Here is a 21,681-nt window from a genome sequence, read left to right as displayed (position 1 = left end):
TAGAAGTCTGACAAGCGGCAGTGTGTATTACCTGAGAGACCAGAATTCTTCTTTGCAGGATATTCCAGTCTACCCATTAAACAGGAAAGCATGTGTTCTTAGCTTTACCAAGAAGTACTTATAAAATAGATGAGTCTGGCTCCTAAGAAGCCATTACAAACTAGCATGAAGTTACATATTTATAAATATTTCTAGAACACAGGGTCATCGGTGTCTCTTGTATAAGTACATGATTAGGCACATAACAATCCATCAAAAATGTTCCAGTGAAGAAGATAATTTTTGTTCAGCTTCTGTCTGGAAACCAGAGCTAAAGGATTTCAGTTACCTTTCAGGACCCAGAAGGCAAAATATGCAAGGGCTCCAAAACAGCATGGAAAGTGTGCGATGAGGTACAGATATTTGTGAAGCAATTCATTTATGTACAATATGGCTGCATTTTCAGCTCATCTGGACCTCAAGAATAGTTGAGTTTCTTAAAGTGAGCTTTTAGTTTTCTAGGCACTTGTCTCTTTTTTTTTTTTTTTTTTTTTTCCCCTCTTTGTGTCCTCAGAACTTTCAGAGATACCAAAGATAACCCCTGTAACAGTATTCTGATTTTCTTCTTCTTTTTTTCTCTTTTTATAAAGTTTGCCCAAAGCAGACATCTGAAGAAATGTCTTCCAATCGTGATTCGAGCCTTACTAATGCACCGGTGCAAAGCAAGCTAGTATCTTCCTTCCAGCAGCACACAAAGAAAGCACTTAAGCAGGTAAGCTTGTATTGACTGATAATCAATTGGCTTCCCTTTAGCATGTGTGTCAGTCTTATACGAGTAAGATCTCAGCAGAATTTCAAGGTATTTCTGAGGACTTTTAGTGCTTTGTGTAGTGGTGTATTGCTGGAGGTTTTTTCCATCTCCTTTTTTTTAAAAAAAACAGATGATTCAGACCTGCTATTTATTTTGGGTTTGATTTTTTTTAAAGTGCTTTTCAAGTAAGTAGAATTGTTTATATTATCACATCCCTGCTTTTCCTATGTAAGTATTTGTGTTGGACATGTTACCTGAGGCTTTAAATAAAAAAAATCTTGAAAAAAGTTCTGCGAATAGGTAAGAATCTGGGTATATTTGCTGTTCAGTTTTTCTTTATGGACTGTTAAGTAATTTTTCTTTCATGTTGTATTTGACACTACAACACATAGAAGTGGGGTAGGTTTGGTTTTGGGTTTGGTTTGGTTCTTTAATAACAGGATTTGGATGTTTTAGATTGCATGATAAGTAGTAAAGCTTGGCAACAGTACCTGATTATTGAAAGTCAGCTCTTAGCAGTGCCAAATTAGTTCAGTTTAGAGCTGGGCAAATAAAAAAAGAAAAACTAAAAAATTATAATTAAAAAATTATTGTTATCTCCTCTTAGTTTTGAGTATGTAGGAATTGTTTCAGTCTTGTAAAGACTATAAAAAATGAAATACGACTTCTCTAAAGTGCTAGCATAAGGAAATTATGTTTGGTTTAGTGCTTTTCATAACTGCTCTCTTAGTTATGGTTAATGGAGCTCTAGTATTTCATGGGGTAGTTTGTTGCTGAGTTGTTGATTTAGGTTTAAGTTAAGCAAAGCCTGTACACGTCTCCTCAAAACACTTACCTATTTGTACTTAGTTTTTCATGCAGCTTGAGTTTAGATCCACTAAAATTATTAGATCTTTGTCATTCACATCAAGTTATCTCGTACTTAGAGGCTTTGAGGCCTGGAAAGGATTGTTAGATCGGGGTCTTATATCAGGAAAAATGAGTAGTGGGCACAAAGCAGCTCACTAACTGTGTGGATAGTTGTGAAAAATAAATACTTTTTGGAAACTGTTCTATACAGGCCTTTTGTGATACATGAACTTTTGTAGGGTGGGAGGGAGCAGATAAAGATAAAGGAGGGAAAAAAGAGCAAAGCCATGAATGTTTGAATTTGTGTAACTGTTTAAACTCAGCATTTGTCACTTAGCAGTTGTATAGCATTGAGAATCATTTTTAAAAGGGGCAAACTAATCAGAATAGCTTAATTAATATCAAAAGTCATAACATTGATGGAAATCTTTGCAAGCATTCCCCAAGGCAGTAGGGTTAGAGCAACATTAGAAAGTTAAGTAATCGATAAAAATAAATTAGTTTTAATTAAGTTGATGGTAATTAGATCCTGTACTTCAGAGTATGAGAATATTACTACAGCTATCAGTAAAATGTTTTCTCTATGTTCAGTATTACACAAATGGATATTTAAACTGTGGAATCCTAGAGGATTTTTTCTTTGTTTTCTCTAAGATTCAGGTGTTGGCTACTGCCATATACACATTGTAGATTCAATTTCATTTGATATTGTAGCAGAGGTGAATAAACTTTTAACAGTGATTTTATTTCTAAAATGGCTGCTGGAAATTTATTCCTTCAATATTCAATCCTTCTGTTGCTTTAATGGATACATAATACCTAAAATTTTTACACAGAAGAACCTGTAGAACCTTTGAATACAAAAGAAACTTTAGACTGCTGTATGCAACACTCCTGCAACCGATGCTAACTTTCTGTTTCCATGCTAATGTAACAGAAGATCATCACACTCTCAGCAAGTCCTTATACTCTACCAACATACATACTTTATATATATATAAACACACATGCATTATATATGTTGTAAACAGGATCTTCCCCAGCTATTGCTTTTTTTCCCTATTAATTACTAAACAGTCTTCACAAATGAAAACCTACAAGGAGTCTTTCAAACAATTTCCTACTCAATTTATTTAAAGACAGTGGGTTCTTCACATTAACTTGATCTCGTGTGTATTTGCTTTGTAATTCTTTAAAGTGAGAAGCAAGTAGATATGTATAGTACTGCTTAAAGATCTGAGCTAGAATTAGATTTTCTCAACTCTAATTCTCTTTTAGTATTATATGCTGGATTTACATATGATTTTATTTTTAATGAATTCTAGAGGTATATTCCTGGGTTTAGATTGCAAAGAGCAATCTCACATTTCCTTGTAGTAGCCTGCATGTTAGGGTGTTCTCAATCAAATTAGTCACAACACTGCATTTCTTGAGCTGTGTTCGGAGCTTGGAGGAAAGGGCATTTTCTGAGCCCTGTCTCTTTGTCTTGATTTCTCTCTGGTAGCAGTGGATCTGGGGTACTTTGCAGGGATTAAGGAGGTCTGCAGTTTCCATGGACTCTCACCAGGTCTGTGTCACAGTTCAGACGTTATCTCCTCATCTTTCAAAAGCTGGGCTACCATTTCAGTCTGGAAACTTCCTAGCTTCACCGCCTTGCATAGTGTCCTTGCTGAAAGAAAGGTTTGGTGTGTTTTACCACTGAGTGTGTTTCATGCTTCTTTTTCATTTTCGAGGGAGTGTCAGTTCTGCTCTTTTATAGTATCTGAGTGTAATGTCCAACAAAACAGTTCCCATTCATGAGGGTTTAGACAAACAAGTCTGTGGTGTAGAGCTGCCTTTTATGCTTGGCTCTCTGATGGCAGATTTTATGGATTTCTGTTTCCCTTTGCTTTTGGAAGTGCTTGGGTATGTGTGCCCAGCTGTTGCTGATCTTGTACCTTTGAAAAGAAGGTTTCTGGCACGCTGTCACATGCAGATTTCCAATCAGTGCTGATCAGTTCCATACTGATTCACCTCATTTTCACACTGGAGAGTTTTGGCATGCAGACCCATGTAAGGACCTCTTCCTGGGAAAGTACCGAACTACATCTGCATCTGCTAGCGGTGGTACATGGTCACACTACTGTGTGAATTACTCTTGCTCTGGACAAGGCTAACTGAAGTACGGACATCAAGTCATGGCGTAGTGTCTCCCATGCTCCTCTCTGGTCCAGTTTCTGTTCCATTGACTTGAGGTGATACTTGTTTTGGAAGTCTTCGCTATGTACAGATTTGTCTGTATCTGTCAAGATGTTCTTGGAACATTTCTCAGAAGAGACGATCATACCTGCAGACTGGCCTCACGTAGGTAACACTGAGCATGTGTGAATATCCAGGACATTGAGGTGGTATTAGTGTCTGGTGGACTCTGATAGCCAAGTATATGAGCACCTTGTCCATCAGTGTACCAGTTGTTTCCTGGGGCAGTACCAAGAGAGGATAAAGAACTTGAAGATGCACTATAACAATGTCTGGGATTATAGTAGACCTCCCAGACATGGAAGAAAATCCTGCCTCACTTTTGGCACTTTGGAATCAGCACCAAGAAGGGTACCCATAAATTTTCTCTTGGGAGAAGAGAAGGATACTCCATTCAGACTCAGGATCTGAATACAGACCAGGACATGTCTGAGACTGTGCTGGGCATCCAGATCTCTTTGTAGAGACAGAAACTCCAGAAACAGCAGCCAAGTGGGTTTGGGAGGAGAGAAGCTCAGGAAATAAGGGAATCTACACAAGGTATGTTACTGCCATGGTTTGTTTTGTTTTCTTAACTTTGGGCTTTGTCTGCATGCTTGGTGGCTGGGTTCATATATGTGCCACTCTTTTATTCATAAAGTGGGTAGATGCAGCTTTTTATGGAGAAGGAAGGCACCCATCCATATGATTTGTTCTTAGAACACCCTTTTTTTTCCAGTGGATCCTGTCAGGCCCCAGGCAGTAAGAGAGCTATGGGGAAGTTATGGCTTGGCCCATGTGTTGCTTCTGAATTATAGGACGTTAGACCTGTACAACTCCAAGTGACGTTTCAGGCTGACATTTGTAGCACAGCTGTAATTATTATTATTAGAAACTACAGTCTGAAGCAACAAGAGACTAAATTTCTGAGCAGAGTGGCAGAGTAATCAGCCCAGATTTACCCAAATTCACAGGACTAGTTTATCAAGATTTCTTTGATGGTTTTTTAATTACACAGGTGTCCAAGTGCCTAAATTAGCACTGGAGATAGAATCCTGATCTCCCTTGGTGCTGGTGTAGGTTTGCCTTCCTGTCTTCAGCTCAGGCACACAGCTTGTCTTGCTTTGAGGGAAGAACAAGAGCAAACTCACCAGTCTCGCTTCCTCCACACTCATCCCATTAGGACTTCTTTCCTTGACTACAGCCAGATGCAGGTTATCCTGAAGCATTTTGCTGTCTGTAGAAAGTAATGCAGTATGAGCCTGTCTATGGTGTCTATCCTTTGACTCACTTGAGCAGCTATTCACTCACACGTTCTGATACAAGCCTGATATATTTGCCTGCTCTCGTTTCCCTTCCTTGCCCCCAAAGAAACAAAGGTGGCAGAGGAGATTGTTATGATTATGTCCTTATCACTTAAAATTTGAGCACAGGGTGTCTTCCTGAAAGGCTCTGAAACCCCACTGTGAACCAAGAGGTATTTTTTATACTGAATTCCTCGGTCTAGAGAGTTTGCTGCCATTTCTCAGTATCTCTGTTAACCATTTTCCTATGTTTCATTTCAGATGCTACAGATTTACCAAGGCCACAGTTGGAGAATTCTGACTCCCTAGCTGAAGCATTTGATCAGATGTCTGGCAACATAAGTGATGATTCTTGACAAATTTTCCTGTCAACAAATGGAAAACAAGAAAAACATGTTGCTTTTTGACTTCTAGAGAGACATGGGAAGGGACAGTGGAATTTACAAAGTGCATTCAGGAAAATGGAAGTTCGAAGATGATAAACTAAACTGATTTTCTGATTGCCAAGACAAATCTAGGGAAGAGGACAGAGAAACTATGGCAGGGAGACTGCATAATGGGGAAAAGAAGCTGGAAGAGCAAGAGTTCCAGCAGGAGCTCTTCAGGGAGTACATGCATTGCCCGAAGGCAGGCTGCACGGTATGTCCCTCTAAAGGTCCCTATGCATGGGCAGCATGTACCAGCTGCTCAACATGGTGCTTTGGTAAGAGGAAAGACGGTGTTTGTGAGACTTTCTTCTGAGTCATCCCCATGGTTCTCAGCCCTTACCTGTGATGGAAAGGAAGGGACAGGAATCCACACAATCCCTGTATTCTTTTTGTACCGCTTTTTAATTACTAGTTCCCAGTTGCTGGAGCATTCTGCTTGTTTGTTTTACACTGGGGCTGTTCACATAGCATCCTTTTTGCAGTGGTCCTGCATGTTTTCTGTTTTAATAAAAGCATTTTCCAGAATTTCTTACTCTGAGAAATAACTGAGAAGAATTTTATAGCGACTTTAGATCAGTACCATGTTGAAGTGTAGTTGCCCCGTAATGTCAATGTAGGAGACTGTCCCTCTTTTAAAGTCTGTCCTGGCATGAGCATTACCTTTGGTTAAATCTACAACCATTACGTAGCAGGATCTCCTTCCCAAATATAGTACAAAAGTATTCTCTTTGTTCTGTTCTGCAGATGCAGTTGCTTGTCCCAAGCCTCAGACAATCAAGCTGAGATGATAGTGGCCTAGATCTAAGCATTGCACTTGTCTGAGAATGTTTCTCTTTAAGTTATCTGGGCAACTGCTTAAGATGGATTGCTCATTGCTACTGTATTAATGACTAATACCAGCACTGGAGATGAGAGTCCTAGTCAATCTTTCCCAGCTGTGTTAAATGATTTTTCCATATAGTGGCACTGGGTGCCTAAGTGAATATCTTCTTCTGGGCCACATGAAAAGAGCAGGTTTTGATTTGAATAGTTTATAACATGAAATTAAACCCAGGTAAAAATGAATTGTGCCTTGATTTTGAGGTGTATCCTAGAAGTTGTTGGCCTTTTCAGGGAAAGGCAGGAGTTGGAACAGCTCGAAATTCTTCAGAGCTCTAGGAAGCCTTCTGCAAAATGCTGGCAAGCAGTTATCTACGAATGCAGTTCCAGGAGCTGTTGGGTAGGTCCCCAGTAAGCTTGCGTGCTCAGAGTGTGTGGGCATGTGCCAGAACCCAGGCTGAAACAGGGTGTCTGGCAGAAAGGCATTACACCATAACTATGTACACTGGTGCAATGTAAATTGGTGCACCTGATTCTCTGAGAGGTAATAAGATGAGATGTTTTATCTGGAGAAGGGTAGCCTGGCCCTGGAACCCCCAAGCCCCCACTGTATGCTTTGGACCCGCACAGGGTACGTTTGTAAACTTGACATAATGGAAAATATCGATGACCTCTGACTTTATTTTACTTTGTCTTTAAACTGTTTTCTACAAACTGTTTCCTTATCTATCTGTGCTTTGTTGTGCCAAGAAACAGATTTCCCCATAAAGCACTTTTCAGCTGATAGATATTGTTAGTTTAATGCTACACAAACATTTTAGAAAACAACAGCGCTCTTCTCTTTGGAAAAGTGTCTCATTGAGTCAATGCCTGTGTCATCATCATTCCCATTCACATGTAAGTCAGAACAGACATTGAACACATCACATGGGATTTTGTCCTTCTCTTGTTTCCATGGCTGGAAAAGCACGAAAAATGTTTACTTTGCAGTCTATTGTGATCTACAGTCACTGTAGCTGCGAATGCATTATTGTAACCCTATAGAAGATAATGCTGGCTTGCAGGTGTACAGACACATACATAAATGCATGCATCTCTGTGCCATGAATGTCCAAGCACTTTAGTTCAGCATCAGTTAATACACAGATAAATGTTCAGTGGTTGATGTATACTGTAGTTGTACAGAAAGACCTGACTACCACTGGGACCTACAAGTCCAGCAAGAAATTGTTCTTGCTTATTCTTGCTTCAAATGCAGATATAAGGATCACAGGGTAGGGTGTGTGTCAAGGGACAACAATAGCTGCTTACTTGAGAAGTTATTAGTAGCATTTGAAAATAAATCCTAGGTCTCCAAACTTCCAGCCTGGTGTTCTACCACTACTCTTCATCTCCAGATGATCAGTTGTGTACACATGGCACCAGTATTGTTACATTTGGTGTACGGGTCTGGTTGGAAGTAAATTAATTTGCTCTGCACTTTGGAAATGGCACTTTGTAGCTGTTTCCATGAAACATCTTTATTATTGTTTTAATCTTATGTTTGCATGCTTAGAAGCGAGTAGTTTTAATGTATGTTTAATGTAAGAAGTAGTAGCATCCTGAAAACAATAACATGTTTAATCTTCATGATTTGTGGTGCCTGATGTTTTATTTTCACTGTTCTGTGTATCCACGAAACAGGTTGTCACTGAGAAATCTCTTATTTAATAGAAACATGGGAATTAAACGCTGTCTTAATTTTGCTAACAAAATGAGGGTGAGAGAGAGGACAAAGACTGAACTTTATGGTGGTGCTGAGTAAATCAGTGATAAACTATAAATCTGTTTCATCTTTGCCAATTTGGGATCCATGACCATGATGCAGAGTTGTTATTTATTTTGTGCCATAGACTTCTCTCAGTGTGTGTTAACTTGTGTTTTTCACATGGCAGAATGGAAGAATTCCACAGCTTTACATTTCTGGTCCATAATGTGTGAAATTTCAAAGGTTACGTTTCACGATGCGAGTTTCAGAATGTAGACTTGACATTTATGGAACAAACAGAAATCTGGGACGATGTTGCTTAATGCAACCAAGTGTTACATATCTTTGTTGTTAATAACTTGATTTTTAATATTCTCAGCGTGTCGCACATTTAAGTGCAAATGAAAGTGGGTTTCTGCATTAATGGTTTGTCTGTGTGCTGCATTCTTTCATTCCGAGTTGAAAAGATGAGAGAACGCAAAATAATAAAAAATATCCCGAGCAGCAGTAAAATCAGAGCATAGAGCTTGACATTTTGCTTCTGGTGCTCTTTTGGGGATGTGTTTTTCCCCTTCTCTCCAGTTACCTTTCCTTTATATTGTTTCCTTTCATTCCGACTTCAAAGACGACTTTATTAGTTTTTACTGAAGAGAGTCAACCGTTTTGTCACATGGGTGAAGAAATCTTTCCTGTGTTAAGATCAAGTAAATATGAAATGATTATTCTTAAGAACAGATAATGGCATTCATGAAACCTCCGACACACTGCTATACTCCATCAGGGGTGTAAACTCCCTGGAAAAGATAAGGAGACTTGCTCTTGTCACCACTTTATAAAGAACTGCTTGGAATTAGATCACTGTTAATTGCATTGGTGTTTTTCCTTTGCCATCTACCTTCAGAGTTTGTGTTTTCTTAATACTCATCTTTTTATGTTGAGTTCTTTGGATGAAAATGGATTGATAGGTTACTAAAGATTTTGGCAATAAAAATAATTTCATTAAACAAATTAATTATGCCAAGCCCTGTATAATGACCATGGCAGTGTTATTCAACAGATGGTCACAGGTTCATTTTTATGAATGGGAATATTGGGAATTCTCCATACTCATTATGTGCAAGAGATTCACAGATGTCCTTTGCAAATCTGCTTGTGAAAGGCTGGATGTAAGTACTATATTTTGGTTGGATTTTTAAAGAGAGCTTTTAGCATTTAATTTCTGTACCACATGGGCTTTCATTTTCTTTCCTCTTTTATTTGTGTGCTGTACAGATAGGATGGTAGTAACGTTTTACAGAATACTTCAACAGTGATCAGTCCTGTGGATTTACAACTTAGAAGCTTTTTTAACTCAAGCATTTAGCTCTAAGTGACTGAATACATTTGAAATGTAAACATAGAATCTCATTAAAGAAAAAAATATATATTATGTAAGCTATCAGATGTGCTGTACGTGATACTCTTTTACTTTCCATAGTAAATATGACTCTTTATCATTTGGTAGAATTACTGACTCTTTTTTGCAGATCTGTAGGAAGGCCAGCTAGGAGGTTATGCATCTCTAAATATGGATGAGATGCAAAAGGCTGTGTCAATAAAAGATGCCAATATAAGTTGTGCTAGTTACTGTTTCTCTGCCTGCATTGAGATCGGGAACCATTTTTCTTCGGAATAAGTTATAAAATTTGTCATTTGCTTTAGTGCTAGTTACGAATTTGACTCATCTTACTTTGAGTTTGTTCCCTTTACCTGAAGAGCTAAAACTAGAGATTTATTTGGTTGTGGTGACTGGGAAAGCAGTAAATTAGCTTGGTGCACTAAAAGCTCAATATAGCAAAGCGTTTGGTGTACATTTCACTTTCAGTAATCCCATTGACTCCCCAGACAAGTGGAATTAATCTTGGGATACAAGATCCTTGTCTTATCCTACAGTAGTCTTGTATCCTAAAATTAATATCCCTCAGGCTATGTGTAGAAAAGTTAGATATTCATCCTCAGCAGAGACTGCACAGAATGTCCTTGGTTTATACTTAACTCCTTCTGGTGTTTGGATCTGCTAATATGTAGGTGTCAGTCGGCAATTTCTCCCTTTACTGGGTTGCTCCTTGTGTTGTCCTGCAAAGACCTGCCTATCCAAAATTTTGGACCCTGCAACTTTAAATTCGAAGAGGAAATCAACACAAAACTAGCTAGGAATAATATGTCCTCCTAAAGAGAATGACTGAGCAAAATCTTAGCCATCTCTATACCCTGCAAATCAAATGTTAGGTTATTTACTGGATGCTTTGGTACACTCCGCTCCTGCCTCATAACTTTCCTTTGACGAATGAAAAGCTAGAGAGGCATGGGGAAGATTATTCGTCTGTCCTCTGGTGAAAGCATAATTCATCTGCACTCTGTGTTAAATCTTTGACTTAAATTTGGATGTCCACGTGGTTTTAATTTATTTCTTTTAAACCATTTTACAACCTGTCGTTCAGGTGTCCACATGTGTGTAGCTTTACTGTCAGCCTGAGTCATCCCGGCCAGACTGATTTCCAAACTTAACTATTGGTTCCTTGCACTGTGAAGCGGGAGGAGATGGGGGAGGGACTGGCAGCCAGGCAAGGAATGTTAGGGAGAAAGAAACCTGAAAAGCAAATGTGTGCCAAAGGGAAATGGTTCTTTAAGGTTTATGCTTGATCCTCACATGTTGAGGTGTTTGGCCTGTAGCTCAGAAGTGGGCTGTGCCTCAAAGTTAATAGTCTGGTAGCAACCTTTGCCTGCTCCCTGCTGTGTTAGGAAGAAAGTTAACTCCATCCCAGCCATAACCAGGACATCGTGGCTCTGATTGTCCAGGGAGTGCTGGGAGGAGTGGTGCTGTCTTCATTAGTGCTGTGTGAGCATGGAGTGACCTGTGGTTCTTGGAAGTGCCAGGTCAGTCGCATAAATGTGTGCTTAAGGTCTGCAAGTGGCCTTCCTGTAACACGAAAGAAGGTAAGTGGTGCACCTGACAAAGACTGGGTACTGCCGCCCTCGTTCCAGCAGTGCGTATGTCACCTGAGGTGTACGAATGCCAACAACCTGTCCTTGATGGAGGACACACTGCTGCTTACCTTCTCTCATTTGTGGGAGTTCAGTTTAAGGCATTGAAAATCAACTGTGAGGCTTTACAGAGAAGCTGCCTTTTGTCACGGTGATGGTATAAATCATCAAAATGATATTTCCTTATGGATGCTGGCAACAAGGCTGTGGTCCCTGGTAGAGATGGGAATTGTCTTGAAAGGTCAGGAGGAGGCTGAAGGAGAACATGGGCCGTGTTTTGGCCCCATCTTGTTTTGGCTTTGATTCATTAGTCTAGGGAGAATGACACTGAGGATGGATATTTCTTTGCTCTTCATCAAGCAAATTGAGCCGTGGGGCTCAACGATACAAAGGTTGGGTTGTGGTTATGTTGGTGTGCCTCTAGCACAGAAGTTCTCTGTCTTTTCAGGTAAATTTTAGCAGATGGTTTGTTACTGTCTCAGCAGCATTACTAAGGGTCGCCTGGTTTGCCACTTGGCTGCACAGGACTGCAAACTGAGGGTCATTTTATGAATTTGGGGGACCTTTTGAGAAACATTTTGGAATTTTCTGTCCACATATCTGGCTGAGCTTCTCAATGCCAGGATGAATTTTCTGTCTCAAAAATGTATTGAAGTGTAGGCTGTTCTTTGTGGCTTTCTGCTTGCTTATTTGGTTCAGTGCAGATCTGACCAGCTTCTTCTCTTTGTTCGATTTCAGGTGTTCTAATTTGCTTTTTATTGCACAGCGCTTATGTGTCTTTTATAAGAAGTGTACTATAAAAGGGGTTAATCAATGAAATAGCTTTTGTGTGACTTGGTGTACTTTATGTTGTGTAGTGTGTTATTTAGAGGAATAGAGTGATATTGATTTTTTTTTTTCAGATTTTTTTTTATTTATCTCTGTGAACATTTTAGGAAAATAGTACAGATTAATTGAAGTTGCAGACTCACCCCTTACAAGGCATCAGTCATTCATGCTCATAAACCTACAGGGATAATTCATATCAAATATGTTCCTTGTTGATATAGTATTACTTTAATAAATCCCCCTCAAGATCATAACATAAATCACAGTTATAAAAAGAGAGTCCACAGTAAGACTGGAGAAAAATAGACAGGAGGATAGGAGAGATCTGTGTTAAGCCCAGCCCATTCTGATTAATTCCAGAATTTTAATGCTTGTAAATGTATCAATTGGCAAGTGTTCATATTTGTATTTTTTAAGACCTTTTGAATCAGATATGATTCTCTGTATAAAACAGTCTGACAGGTATTTTCTAATCTTTCAATGTTTTGTATTACATTATCAACCCTGTATTCGATCCATTTACGAAGCACAAAGCACTCCCATTCCTAGAGATTTATTCTTGTATCATTTTTCCCCAGATTTGCCAGAACACCATCATGTTCGTGTTCTGAAGGTTAATGCCCAAAGTCAAGCAGACAGAAGCCAAGTGCTGCGAGGTTTCCAAGATTAGGACTGATTCCCTTCACAAAAATAAATGATTCCTGCCATGTTCAGTGATTTTGTGCAGCACTACTCACGGCTGAGTGAGTGCATCAATACTGTAGTCCTTACATGCTGTACATACTGATGACACTCTGTGTTAACTTGATTGACTGAGCAGTATACTGGAGAGGATGCACCTGCGAGAGATGTGCAGACATATATATTCTTATTCCGGTTTTGAAACATTTATTTTACTTTTTTTTTACCTGGAAGTCTTAGTTTCACATTCCATGGGTTATCATGTTGTGCTGTTAAGGTAGAGCAAACAGTTACGTGTTTCTTTGTTGTCAAAACTGTATTGGAAAATGATCTAAGGTGCATCTTCTTTCTCTTTATAGCCAAAAGCCTGATTTTATATTTTAAAGGAAAATGACATAAAGGGGACGAGTGTGAAGGCTGGCAAGTCAGTAGCTATGTAAATTATGCTTATTTTAAGAGATTCAGTTTAATGGTAGAGAAATGTCTCATGTAATTCACTTATAAGCGTTATTTTTTGTTACATTTTTATGTTTTGTTATCGTTTTTGTAGGCTTTAAGACAACAGCAGAAAAGAAGAAATGGAGTCTCAATGATGGTAAACAAGACTGTTCCTCGTGTTGTTTTGACACCATTAAAGGTGTCTGACGAGCAGTCGGATTCACCTTCAGGTAAATAGCTAAAGGACTGTTTGGGAGACCAGCTGTAGTCACAGAGGCTTCCTCTGAATCAGCTGTGTAGCACGCAGGGTTCGGAACTGCTGAAATAATATTTCCACTTGGTGGCTTTGTTTAATGTCTTTATTTCCTGACCAAATCCGGTGTCTGAAGGATGGAGATTTTTCCTTTAATAAAAGAACTGAACGCGCACAGTAAAATGACAATTGGTGATAGCAGCAGCTTTAAAGGAATGCAAAGTAACATTTTGTTTGGCTCTGGAACTCTAATGGAGGACCTCATGCTGGTATTCAATGTCATAAAAAGGGGGGCGGTAGGGGGGAAGGCAAGCTTCTCTGTGAATGTGAATTCGTGTCTCAATTCTGCATTGCAATGCTCAGGTCCTTTTGTTAGCTTTTCTTTTTCTGGTACCATGCTTATCACTGCAGCATAACCTTGACCTTTAGTTCTCATGGTTAAGTTGCTTTATTTTACGGGGTTTCTATGTCTATGTTTAACACAAATTGACAATTGTATTTCCAGGCATATCTCTTCTATAAATGTTTCTTCACAAAGAAATGATCTTTTTTTTTTTTTTTTTTTGCCTTTAGATTGCTTTACTGCACCATAACTTGAGGTTAAAATATTTTTAAAGATACTTCTTGGGCATTAGAGGAAAGCATTATTTTTATTAGATCAGTGAACATTTTTATTGACTGCAGTGTTCAGTAAACTTTAGTTTTCAGCACTTAATTGATTTATTGAGCTTTTACTTCCATTTCCTCTGATGATGAGGAATCGCGTTGTGACCAGAAAGGTGTATTTTGCCTTTCAGCAAGTAGATGTCAATTTAAAAAAAAAAAAAAAAAAATCATATTTTTGTTTTGTTTACAGTATAGGGGATGCTGGGGGGGTGGGGGAGGTGGGAATTGTTAGTACAAGTGCATCCATATCATGTTTTGGGGGTTTTATTTTTTCCTAAGGATCTGAATCTAAAAATGGTGAAGCAGATGGTTCTGACAAAGAGATGAAACATGGGCAAAAGTCTCCAACTGGAAAGCAAACAAGCCAGCACTTAAAGAGGTTAAAAAAATCTGGTTTAGGTGAGTAGGAGTAAAATAAATATCTTACTTTGTATTGTACTACTGGCATTTTTCTAAACTCTGTGTTACATTTAAAAGTTTTATTTTTCTAGTTAATCTGTCCCTTTTTCAAACTCAGCAGCTAGCCTTTTCTCAAGGAAGCATCTTTTTTTTCTGGCTACGTGGAAAAACTATGGATTTTTTTTTCCCCCCAGAATGCTTTTCTGTAGTTGTTTTTTTAAAGTTTGACCTAAGCAACTGCAGACAAAGGGATCATTTAGCAATTAGCTTCTGATTGTTGCATTATGATTTCTTGGGGGGATAGGGGCGGGGTGTAGTAAACATTCTTTCTTCCTGGTTATTTTTTTTGCAGTCTAATATGAATTCATTCCCAAAGATAAAAGCATATTCGCTTACATACCTGCCCTATTAGAAGTTAACCCTCTTTACTTCATTTGCATTAGTCTATGTCATACAGAGATTTGGCATATCATTTTTGGTTGATTCTGTTTCTTTGGTTGATTTGTTTCTTCAGTTGGATCCTTAATTATTTTGCAGCTACATCTCTTGAGGTGGTAGATACAGTTTTTGGTTTTATTTTCTATTTTTTAGCAAAATTCATGGGTGATGATCTGTAATTAATGAAGAATTTTCTCTGAAGAGATGCTAAGAGTAAATTCTCAGTAGCTCCATGCGATAGGCAGATTTTCCTGCTCTGCTTGAAATATAATTGGAAATGTTCCCTAAGGAGCAGAAAATGTAGTGTTCACTAAGACTCTTGTCTCGGCTACAGTGAAGTAGAATAATTATATAACTGTTTCTTTATCTTTACTGAGGACTTTTTGCATTCATCAGACTGCTGAATCATTGATAGAAGTATTTTGCATCGTGGCCATATTTGAGAAGTTAGCAAACAAACTTTTTGTAGTGACCGGATCATCCTAAAAACTATTCAGTGGCTGTCTTTGTGGGGATAAGACTGTTCTTTATTAACCATCTAGCCTGGCCTCTTTTCTGTACAGTGATTCTGTAAAATAGCTTGAAGCACTTTACTGCCTAAAGGTCATAGGTTGGGTGTTAAGTATTCTAGTGCTGGTTCTTGGCAAACTGTTTCCTACAAGCCTTATTGTGTCGTAGCCTCCCATGAAAATGTACTTTGGTTTCACATATGATCTTTCTGCAGATTATTCATCAGTCTTGGATGGATAACGAGTTCTTTGTGTTGATCAAATGGCATTATTCAAAACTGAAAATATTTCAGTGTTACAACTTCTGCTACATAGAGATAACGTTCAATTTTAGATGATCTCCTGTAATGTTTCTCTACGTTTAAGACTGACACACATAATTTGATGGAAACATACCTTCCCGTTCCCAGATATTTCATCAACTGTTGGCCAGTAATACCAACTGTAGAGAGAATTCACTAGATATTTTTGTAGTTTTCAGAAAAAATCTTCCGGCCTTTTGGGACACACCACACTTGTCATTCAGGGAACTTTGTGAAAGCATTAAGGATCTCTGTTCTTGTGCCTGCTGAAATATTTCTCCTGAAGTAGTATTTATTAGGAAACTAATAAAACAAGTGTTGAGCATCTTTGAGAATAGGTCCAGCGTCCTATACCACAGTTAGGTTCCAGATATTATTTGATTGTCTGAAACTGCTAATCTGTCCACCATTCATTGCATGTTGTGTTTGGTAGATTTTCTGAGATGCCAGTAAGTATGATTACTTTTTCACCTTTTAGTTAGCCGACTGTGCCAACTATGTGATTTCTCTCCTTTTCCTATTTTAATTTTTATACTTCAGTGTAAATCCGTGGTGCTCCTGCACTTTTCATAGTTAATTCTCTATGTTGGAGACTAATCTCTTCTTTTCCAAGGCTGGAAGCATCAGTTTCTCTCTCATCTTTGTACAGCTGGGCAGTGATCCCCTCAAACTCTGGTAGCAGCTATATAAGGATTTAAAATGTCTTTCTCTGTGGAAAATAATATAAAAATCATTGGTATATGTTTTGTCATAAACCCCTCTCAGGCTTACAGTTAGCTAGGCGTACTCTTCTCACATTCCACAGAACTACTACTTTCCGTGATACTCCCAAATACCCCACTAAATCTGATCATAAATTTAAGACCTGCAGTAAAAGTCCTAAATGCACTGTAGGAAGGGTGCAGGACAGAATTTGTTGTTCTTCTGAACAGATTTTGGTTTTTTAATGTGTGGCTGTGCTCTGCATCCACAGTGAGCTACTGGCCTGTCATCCTAGGAATAACATGTTTCTCCCACAAGTTGGTAAAACCACTGTAGTAGCCTGTAAGCTGTAGCAGGTCAAATATGAAATGAAACCTGTGACCCAGGCACAGAGAATTAGGTTTGACTTTCTGATACAGTCTTGGGCTTTTTGCGCTGTTAAAATATCTGCCACTGAAGGATGTCACCGGTTTTGCAGTCATATATCATGTTTTAGTTTGGATCATCTCTATGTGTATGTCTTTCCATCGGATATGAAGAATTAGCAGGGGAAAATGTTACTTCAGTTTGGAGTCACTTAGAAGATTTGTATTCTGTATTGATGAAAGAGGCACTAAAATAGGATACATCATGCTACCCGTGTTACACTTGGGGCTGGTGTTCTTTTTGCATTTATATTTAGTGGGTGGAACAGATGGTGAGGACAGTTTATTGTGTTGCATTCATGAAAATGAGCACTTCTTCCATACAATTGTCCTTTATAACAGGGCATTCATTTGTTTGTAGAAAAAAAAAAAAAAAGTCTTTGCTGTACAGAAACACAGTGTGTAGGAAATATGTGTTGGAAAAGGTTATATTGTGCTGAGTGCAAAGTAATCCTTGTCTTCTTCAGTTAGTATTGTCTGCTGAAAAGTAAAAGGAAATTGCAAAACTGTTTGTGGGAGGCTGAAGGGGAGCGTTTCAAATTGACAGTTCTGCTGCCTTTTCTTCCATTTGTACGTTTTGTAGATGAGGTTGCAGCTTTTCAGGGGAGACTCCTGTAGGCCTATCAGGAAATCTAAAGCATAGGTACATTATTTGTTAATGTTACTGTTAATTAGATTGTAGCATTTGAGAAATTCCTATTAATCAGTATGCCCAAATTCCCCCATTTGTAAAACATATTTATTCTTCTTAACATGTCTATTGTGATCCTTGCTGAGAGGTCCTTCTATGTGAATGCCAGATGCCATCGTTGCTCACAGCAGTGGAATATTCTTCTCAATTGCATTTCTAGAGATTCTGCTGGAGTTTGTGTGTGCTTTAGTTAAGACCCCTTTTGTAGCATCTTTGAAATAATTGAAAGTACAATAGACCAAATCCTGAAGGAGTTTGCTGGAGGGATTAGAAGCTTTAGAGGTTTTCCAGCCACCTAGGGTCCATGCTTCATCCATTTCCATATTGAATATAATAATCATAGAATCGTTTAGGATGAAAATTACCTTTAAGATCACAAGTCCAACCATTAGCCTAGCACTGCCAAGTCCACCACTAAACCCTGTTCCTAAGCACCTCATCTATATGTCTTCTAATACCTTCAGGGATGGTGATTCATCCAATTCCCTGGGCAGCCTGTTCCAATGCTTAACAACCCTTTTGGTGAAGAAATTCTTCTAATATCCGATCTAAACTTCCCCACACACAACCTGAGGCCATTTCCTCTTGTCCCAGTGCTTGTTACTGGGGAGTAGAAACCAACCCCCGCCTGGCTACAACCTCCTCTCAGGGAGTTGTAGAGACCAATAAGGACTCCCCTCAACCTCCTCTTCTCCAGGCAAAACCACCCCAGTTACCTCAGCCAGTCCTCATACAATTTGCTCTCTAGACCCTTCACCAGTTTCATTGCCCTTCTCTGGACACACTCCAGCACCTCAGTGTCTGTCTTTGTAGTGAAGCACCCAAAACTGAACAGAGCACTTGAGTTGTGGCCTCACCAGTGCTGAGTACAGGGGGACGATCACTTCCCTAGTCCTGCTGGCCACGCTATTTCTTATAGAAGCCAGGATGCTGTTGGCCTCCTTGGCCTCCTGGACCATATTCAGCCAGCTGTTCACCAAAAGCCACAGGTCCTCTTCTACCACACTTTCCAGACACTCATTCCCAAGCCTGTAATGTTGCATGGGGTGGTTGTGACCCAAGTGTAGGAGCCAGCACTTGGCCTTGTTGAGCCTCATGTAGTTGACCTTGGCCCACCAATCCAGGCTGTCCAGATCCCTCTGTAGAACCTTGCTGCCCTCAAGCAGATTCACACTCCCACACATACCAAGGGTGCTCTTGATCCCCTCGTCCAGACCATTGATAAAGATATTAAAGAGAACTGTCCCCAGTTCTGAGCCCAGGGGAACACCACTTGTGACTGGCCACCAACTGGATTTAATTCCATTCACCACAACTCTTTGGTCCCAGCCAGCCAGTCAGATGTTTACCCAGCAAAGAGTGTATCTGTCTAAGCTGTGAGTAACCAGTTTCTCCAGGAGAATGCTGTGGGAAAGAGTGTCAAAGGCTTTACTAAAGCCCAGGTCGACAACATCCACAGCCTATCCCTTATCCACTTAAGTGGGACACCTTGTCATAGAAGGTAATCAGGTTAATCAAGCAGGACCTGCTGTTCATAAACCCATGCTCAGTGGGCTTTATCACCTGTTTTTTCTGTATGTGCCATGTAATGGCACTCAAGTTGATGTGCTCCATGACTTTCTCCACACGGAGGTTAGGCTTGCAGGCTTGTAGTTCCCTGGGTCCTTCCTTCTGGCTCTTCTTGTAGATGAGCATCACATTTGCTAACTTCTGGTTAACTGATACCTCCCTGGTTATTCAGGACTGCTGATAAATGATATAAATTGGCTTGGTAAGCACTTCTGCCAGCTCCTTCAGTACCCTAGGACAGATTCCCTCTGCCCCCATGTGTATCTAAGTGCTGTAGCAGGTCACTAGTCATTTCTCCTTGGATTGTGGAGGCTTCATTCCACTCCCAGTCCCTGTCATGCATGTCAGGGCGCTGGGTGGACAGAGAACAACTGATCTTACTATTAAAGACTGAGACAAAGTAGACATTAAATAGCTCAGCCTTTTCCTCATCCTTTGTCACTTTGTTTCCCCCTGCATCCAATAAACTGTGGAGATTCTCCTTAGGCCTCCTCTTGTTGCTAGTAAGTTAAGAGTGAGAGGAAAGAAGGATTGTAGCAGTATGTGTGTACCCTGAAGCAGATAGGAGCAACTGCTGTTTTAAGAGCTTTAAAAAGTATGTTCTAAATATTATTCTAGAACTAATAACAGAATGAGACCAGGTAGGTCCTCCAGTGGTCATCTAATGTGTTCACCAGGCATAGGGCAAAACCAGTGATACACCTGGTATTCCTGACAGGTGTCTTAACATACTGTTTATTTCTACTGGTTAAGACTGTAATGCTGTCTGGTGGAAATAATCCAGTGTCTCCTTGTCTTTGGTGGTTGAAAGCTCTCTTTTCCCAGTATCGCAGACATATTTCTTACTGTGCAAGGGTTCCTTACCTTTGCTGTCCACTCTGGACAGAAAGAAGACATTATTCTTTACTGCTGTGCATCAGCCATTTATCTATTTCCCCTTCCCGCTGTTGAGTCTTTACCTTACTGATTCCTGGGTTTGTATTTTTTTCCTCACAGACCCTGTTCTAACCTTGCATAATTACTGCTGTTGCCTTCTGTGTGTTGCTCAGTTTAGATCATAGGTTCTTATGGAAATTCTGAGAAATGCATGTTTCCAGGCACTAATTAAACACATCAGATATTCTCATCTATGATCACTGTCTGTTCACATAGGTAGTTTTTAGCAGGTGCTATGGGACATGTTACATGGGCCATATAACAGCGCACCTCTCCATAGTGACTGATTCACATCAGCCTCGTCAAGCAGCCTTGTGCTTGGAAATAGATGCTTATAATTATGTTGATGACATGTTGAGAGGGTCTTTTGAGCTGGAAGTAAGAATATATCAGCTGTGATGTGGACTGGAACATGGATCCTGTAAGAGCACAAGAGACAAATACAAGGAATATAAAAGCTCTTAAGGTCCAGAACAGGCTGTATTGCTTTTCTCAGAGTACTGTTTCTGTGGACCTTACTGTATTATACGATAAAAGCTAAAAACTTAAAAGAAGAATTGTTCTTACTCTCTTCCTTTATTTATGTTTAAAGTTATTTCTGTTTATTTACTCCAGGACATTTGAAATGGACCAAAGCTGAGGATATTGACATAGAAACACCAGGATCTATTCTAGTGAACACTAACCTGAGGGCTTTAATAAATAAACACACCTTTGCTTCTTTACCTCAGCATTTCCAACAATACCTCCTGCTTTTGCTTCCAGAAGTAGACAGGCAGGTAAGTAGCATCATGCAATATTTCTTTCTTTAATGAGAATTTTTACAGTGTGTTTGCATAGGCTGATGTGGTTGACTAGGAATTGTTCCAGAAAAGAATAAGGAGAATATGTCCATACTTTCTTAGGTAAAACTGTTAGACATAGAAGCTCCTGCTTCCCTTCTTTCTGAAAACTATGCTGCTCCCAGATTTGTCCAAATGGAAACTGGCTTAAAGATCTTCCAAACTTGCCAGATCTCTTAATTAGCTTTTCTGCGTATGGTGTTGAAGATAAACTTCTCATCCTCAAGACTTTATTTACATTGAACCTCTTTTCATCTGTCATCTTCCTGGGCTCTCTGCCAGCAATGTCCAGGTCAATATTAGTTCTGTTAGTTTCTTCTCCTCCTCACCTTTTACGCATGCCTACCTATGCATCTGCTCAGCTCCAGCGCAATGAATCCATTCATTCCCACCTTTTGTAAGGAAGTTCTTGTTCAGAGCTCACAGCTGTAGGCTTGTATGGGTTGTTAATTAGGTCTGTTGAGGAGGACTATTTGAGAGTAATGGTAGAAATATAAGTTCAGTTTCATGTTTCCTACAATGTTTGATTCTTTCTGCATTTTTTGCTCAGATTACAGGCATCTCAGAGCAGCAAAAAAAAAAATAAAATCTTTCCAGCATGTCTAGCAGATAAAACGCAAAGAGAGCCCAAAATAATTTAATTTATGCACTTGCCTCACTTCTGGATTTAAACAGTCTTTCCAGTTTCAGTGGGGAATACTCATGTGCTCAATTCAGACACATTAACTTACCTAAATAGGGCATTACGTTTTTTGCAGATGGTCAGTATCCCGCTTGTTATGTAATCACTAGAGAAACCAGGTCACTTAAATGACTAATTAAAA

The 21,681-nt window shown here is 39.3% G+C and overlaps 1 protein-coding gene across 1 annotated transcript in view; it reads left to right on the top strand.

Moving 5' to 3' along the window:
- The window catches only part of ASXL3 (ASXL transcriptional regulator 3), a gene marked incomplete at both ends in the record, with an annotated part of 128,485 nt that overhangs the window by 69,306 nt on the left and 37,498 nt on the right, over positions 1-21,681 (top strand). Inside the window, 4 exons of the mRNA XM_084280174.1 lie at positions 630-751; positions 13,238-13,355; positions 14,324-14,443; positions 20,631-20,794. Coding sequence (XP_084136300.1) covers positions 630-751; positions 13,238-13,355; positions 14,324-14,443; positions 20,631-20,794 — 524 coding nt within the window. The remainder of the gene's footprint in view (positions 1-629; positions 752-13,237; positions 13,356-14,323; positions 14,444-20,630; positions 20,795-21,681) is intronic.

This window comes from Gallinula chloropus (assembly GCF_964237585.1).
Source record: "Gallinula chloropus genome assembly, chromosome: 2".
NCBI lineage: Eukaryota > Metazoa > Chordata > Aves > Gruiformes > Rallidae > Gallinula > Gallinula chloropus.
The sequence above is the reverse complement of the archived record's forward strand: the minus strand, read 5'-3'. Positions and strand labels throughout refer to the sequence as shown.